The sequence below is a fragment of the Strix aluco genome, chromosome 13 (assembly GCF_031877795.1).
Source record: "Strix aluco isolate bStrAlu1 chromosome 13, bStrAlu1.hap1, whole genome shotgun sequence".
Lineage (NCBI taxonomy): Eukaryota > Metazoa > Chordata > Aves > Strigiformes > Strigidae > Strix > Strix aluco.
In genome coordinates, this window is record NC_133943.1 from 11,438,453 (window position 1) to 11,443,903 (window position 5,451).

Below are 5,451 nucleotides of genomic sequence, written 5' to 3' on the forward strand. Positions count from 1 at the left end.
GGATATTGCAGAATACTAAAAACGAAACCTCCGTTCCCTCGCTTAAAAAAAAAAAAAAAATCAGCACATATTTGGTTGATGGTTTCCTCCCGGCCTGTTTATTTAATCTGACTGTATGATAGATGGCATCAGATAGTGGCTTTGTACACATTAGGCCATTCTGGATTTTTTTTTTAATGGATCAACAAACTCAGCGGCGAAAAGCTGGATAAATACAGTGCCGCCCCTTTAAATGAGTGGGGATGTTTTTGAGATGTATTACTATATTAGGTGACATGGAACTTTGCATCTCTCATACCATCACTGCAATGTTGGCCAATAGAAAGCTAAAGTCACCCAAAAACTGTCTAGTCCCTCCTTCCCTTCCCTTATGGTCTGGTCCTACCTGCCTCCAGTGCACAAGTCAAGGCTACCCGCGGGAATGCTATGTGCCCCCTCCGTGAGCTCCACCACTGCTCCACGTTGGCTGCTCCTCACCCACTTTTCCATGACCCTGGGCTCCGGCCGCTGCCCCGCTCTCCTCCGCAATGTTTCCTAGCCCTGTGACAACGACACCCTTCTCGGTGAAGGATATTTTGAACCTGGAACAGCATCAGGGCGGCCTGGCCTCCATGGAGCTTTCCTCGCTGTCCTCCCCCTCCTGCATGCTGGCCACCTTCAAGCAGGAGGTGTACAGCGCCGAGCCCCCGGCGCTGCCCGACCTGCGGCAGGAGCTGCCCGAGGCGCACCCGGCCAAACCCGCCGCCGCCTTCCCCGGCTCTTACTACGTTAAAAGCTACGTGGAGATGGACTCGGCCAAGGAGGCCAAGGCCGACAAGAAAGGTAAAGGCAGAGAGTGACGAGGGTGCCGGCCGGGGCTCGCCGGTGGCCTCCAAACTGAGAAAAAGGGAGGGCAGGGGGAAGGTGACCCCCAGCCCCGGGCTGGGTGCTCGGCCGAGGGCGGTTTGGGCCCCCGCGGGGCGGCGGGGGAAGGGGGAACAGTGCGGGGCGGCGGGCGGGAGGCACCGCGCCCGACCTCGGGGCCCGGGGACGGGGGGAAGAGCATCTTCATCCTCTCCCAGGCCCGCGGTGCGGGCGCGGGACAGACCCACGCGGGGAGCGTCCCACTGAGCCCGGCCCCAAACCCCCGCGGCTCCCCCGGACGGGGCCGGGGCGGCCGCCCCGCGGGACGGGCAGGGCTGCGGGACGGTACGCGAGGTCTCGAGCTCGTCCAGAAATGAGGCGACAAATCTAATTTCTAATTCGCTCGGCTGAGTGTGAGCCCATGGGGTGGGGGTGGGATTCAGTACAAGAGCTACACGCGATGAATCCAGGCTGTGGCACAGGCCGGCGCTGCTCAAATCAGTGCACGGAGCATCCTCGTTTTCAAACAAACAAAAAGAGACCGTCGGAAAATTGCTAAAGCCGGACTTAAAGAGCGGGGCAGGGCCAGTCCCGCTGCCGCAGGAGCGGGTCGCCGCGGCGGCCTGCGGGGCCGAGGCACAGCGAGGCCGGGGAAGGGCCGGGACTCGCTCACGGTGCACGCGGTTTATTGAAGAATCCTTTATGGTTTTTTTGCACATTTGTTTTCCTCCCCCTTTTTCCTTTGCCCGTTTATTTTGCTGCAGAACTCTGTTCCCTGCACAAGAGCCTGGAGCAGGAAAAAAGAGACCTGGAAGATCCCGAGCGCCCCAGACAGAGGAAAAGGAGGAAACCTCGCGTCCTCTTTTCTCAAGCCCAAGTCTACGAACTGGAAAGAAGGTTCAAGCAGCAGAAATACCTCTCCGCTCCCGAGAGAGACCATCTAGCTAACGTCCTAAAGCTCACCTCCACCCAGGTGAAAATTTGGTTCCAGAATCGAAGGTATAAATGCAAAAGGCAGAGACAGGATCAGACCCTGGAAATGGTGGGCATCCCTCCCCCCCGGCGGATAGCGGTGCCGGTGCTGGTGCGCGATGGGAAGCCCTGCCTGGGGGAGTCCTCTCCCTACAGTTCGCCGTACAATGTCAGCATTAACCCCTATAGCTACAACGCCTACCCCGCGTACACTAACTACAACAGCCCCGCCTGCAACGCCAACTACAACTGCAACTACCCGTCCATGCAGACGGTGCAGCCCTCGGCGGCCGGCAACAACTTCATGAACTTCAGCGTGGGGGACTTGAATTCAGTGCAGACGCCCATCCCGCAGGGGAACGCGGGGATCTCCACCTTGCACGGGATCCGAGCCTGGTAGAGCCGCTCTCGGCCCCCAGCCTGCTCCCCGCCGTGGACCGCGGCCACCGGGGAGACCCCGGGGCCGGAGGGGCTGCGGCCGCGCCTGCGAGCCGGTCTCGGGACATTTCCAGACTGCGGGGAGAGGAGGGGGGGATGAGGACAGTTCAGTGTAGCATCCCGGAGGAGTTCTCACTAGCGTGGCGGCCATTTCCAGCGGGGAGGTCTTCGGTATTTCGTGCGGGGCCAGGCGGGCACCGTGCAGGGAGGGTCGGCGCTGCCCACAGCTCCCGGCCCCTCTCGCTCCCTCTTCCAGCGGGGTCTTCGCCCCGGTAATTCCGCTCCTTCCTTCCTACAAAGCAGCCGGTCATTTTGCTTGACTCTTTTCCAACAGCAGCTAGCCAAACCCTGCAATTCTCGTTTTGGTTTGGTGAGGGGTTTTTTGTTTGTTTGTTTTGGTTTTGTTTTGAATTTTTACTCTATAGTAATTATTATTGAGATCCACATTTAATTTTTGCACTTCCCGTACGGTCCCCGCTGTCCGGCCAGTTCAGCATCTCGCCAGCCCCCACGTCTCCCCCATTTCGAGGCTGCTAACGGCGGCCTCGGCTGCGGCTCTCAGCAGCGCACGGATGAGGACAGACCCCCCCCACCCCACCCCGGCCGAGGAATACCGACACTCCGACCTGCCAGGTCCCCGTAGGGTTATGCACTAAAACGTGAGTTAGTATTGAAATGCACTGCCCGCCCCTCGCCCCGCCGCCCCGTCGTACGTGTTTCCCTTTGCTGTACAAGCTGATGGAGGTCAGCGAGTTGTCATTAAAGAGAGTGGCTTCACCCTGCGCGTCCCTGGCGTTCCTTGCGCGGCCCGGGCCCCCCCGGCATCCCCCGGCCACGGCAGCCCACGCCGCTCCGGGAGGCTTTCCCTGCCGGTCCTCGTCCCCCCCCGGCTTTGTGTAGCCCTCCCGTAACTTCAGCAATTCCCGTTCGGACGCCTGCAAAACGGGTGCTTGTATTTGTCACGTCTCGGTCAGATGAGGGAGACAAGTGACTCAAAAATAATTTAAAAGCCGCTTTTTTGAGCCCACAGCCCGGCCAGACCGCTATGCACCGGCCGTGGCCTGTCCATCCCCCCCGGGCTGGGGTCGGGGCCGGCCCCGTTGCTCCCCGTCGCCCCGAGTCTCCGGGAGCAGGGGGCGAGCGGCTGGGGTCATCCCTGCAGAGGGGGGTACCAACACCCCAAGTCATGAACCAAGGGGGAGTGGGCTTTGCCGGGGGGGAACTGCCCCCAGCGCATCCGCGGGATGTTTCCGCAGCCCCTCCGCACCCTGTCCCCACGGGGAAGAGGGGCAAAGGACCCCCCACCTGCCCCCAAACTGCCCAAGGGCAGCGAGCGGGGCTCCCCACGGCCCGGCTCCCTCCTCTCCTCTGCCTCAGCCCCAGCTTCTCGGCCGCTTTTACAGTAGTCGCTATCAAATGTCAATTATTGGGAGTGAGAAACAACAAACATTGTAATTCAGCGCAGTCAAAACATCCTCCGAGTGTCTGAGATTGTCCGGCCCGGTGACAAGGCGATTAGGGGAACCTGCAACCTCTCCTGCCTCGGCCATATCGGCCCCATCAGTAAACAGGGATGGAGACAGGGTGGCTGTGGCCCTGGGACAGAGGATGAAAGGCTGCCGGTGAATGGAAGATGCCTGCAGCCTCTCTCCCTCCTTCCCAAGGGGACCAACCTCACATGGCCCCCGAGGTAGGATTGCAGAGATAAGGAGCTCCGACCTCCTTCCTATCTCTGCAAATGGAAGAGGAGCCCTGGGTGCTGCTCACAAAGCTCCTAATGCAGCGTGGGGCGTAGACACCTGTCTGGAGCTCAGGGCTGGGCAGAGGGTGGCCTTCTGCCACTCCCCAGGACAGTCTGCCTCGGGGGCACTTACCCCGGAGAGGCAGAGGGACACTGGGTCTGTTACAACAAAGGGGACCAGAGCCTGCCAGCCCGAAGCTGCCTGCCCTAAGTGCACAGGAGCTGGGGCCAGCCCCACAGCTGTGCAGCCCAGGAAGAAGTAAAGGCTACTTCTCCTCATTTGAAACCTCTACGATTCTGGCATCACTGGCTGCATGATGACTTTTGCCTTCTTCCCACACAGGCTTTGCACTGGAAGGACACACAGACTTCAGCAGATGGCAGAGAGGCAGCAAGTTTGCCAGAAAATACTCTGCTCTAAGAGGGCCAAGGGTGTCTACCTTCCTGAGAGCCCCCGGCAAAGAGCACGGGAGGGGGCAGGAGAAAGCTGGGTTTAAACTCTGCCACTGTTGGATGCTGTGGGGAAGTTGTAGTTTGGTGCCTTGGTTTGCCTGATCTGTAAAATGGGCACAATTCTGCCATCCCACTCTGTGACTCTGGTATCACTGGCAGTTGGACCCTGCCACTGCAGAGCCTGGCCAGGATTAGAGCTCGCAGGGAGCCCTCAGGAGACAGGACAAGACCTGAGTTAACATGAGGGAAAGCAATAAGATTTAGCTAAAACTTGAACAGCTGCCTTCAGAAGTTGGACCTGAGTAGGGCCCTTTATTAAGTGGTCTACCAAGATGGATTGCACTGAGAGTCCAGGAAAAGCCACAGGAAAAAGTAATTCCACACATCAACACAGAATCACTCTCCACATACTCCGAACATCCATCCCCTTCCTCAGATCCCTTAATTTCTTCAAATCTGTTTATCTTCCTCCCATAATATCTCAGAGCCACAGCTATCAGGGAATCCGACTGTCCAGTGGGATTTAGCCTGCTGTTGCTCTGCAGAGGCTGTTCAGGGCACCAGCTTTGGGTCTCATTTCCAGGACTGCGCTGTGCTCATTCTCAGTAGGGATGGACGTACTACAGCCCCTGCCCACACCGCTGCTCACACACTCCCCCATTCCTGTGGGAATTGCATCACAAGCAGATGCATGGCAGCATAAGACAGGAGCCTGGAACAGCAGCCGGAGCCTTGGAGCCAGTTCAGAAAGCAATTTAGGCAGAGGCCACAGCCGCAGCTGGCCGAGGCTGAGCGCAGTGCGGCAGCCCAGCTCTGGCAGAGGCACCAGCAGCCGCAGAGTGAGGCACGGTTAAAGACCTTTCATTAGCTGGATTAAGAGGAAGTGCAAGAGAGATATACAGTAGGAATTAACCCCCAGCACACTGATTCTGGCCAAGGGGGGCTCACTGTCTTCACATGCACAGACACCCCATTGCTACCAATCCTGCTCTTCCAGGTCTGCC

General features: G+C 58.7%; 1 protein-coding gene across 1 annotated transcript; it reads left to right on the forward strand.

Annotated features, from left to right (window-relative positions):
* Window positions 1–278: 278 nt before the first annotated feature.
* Window positions 279–3,031, forward strand: NKX2-5 (NK2 homeobox 5). The gene is made up of 2 exons (XM_074838347.1): window positions 279–822; window positions 1,608–3,031. Exons 1-2 carry the CDS (start codon window positions 528–530, stop codon window positions 2,213–2,215), a joined length of 903 nt encoding a protein of 300 aa, XP_074694448.1. The 5' UTR covers window positions 279–527; the 3' UTR covers window positions 2,216–3,031.
* Window positions 3,032–5,451: the final 2,420 nt, after the last annotated feature.

Excerpts from the sequence above, each read along its gene's own strand:
- NKX2-5 (XM_074838347.1), top strand. The coding sequence starts at position 528 with ATGTTTCCTAGCCCTGTGACAACGACACCCTTCTCGGTGAAGGATATT. Across the intron at positions 823-1,607 it reads GGCCAAGGCCGACAAGAAAG|AACTCTGTTCCCTGCACAAG; the intron begins GTAAAGGCAGAG and ends ATTTTGCTGCAG.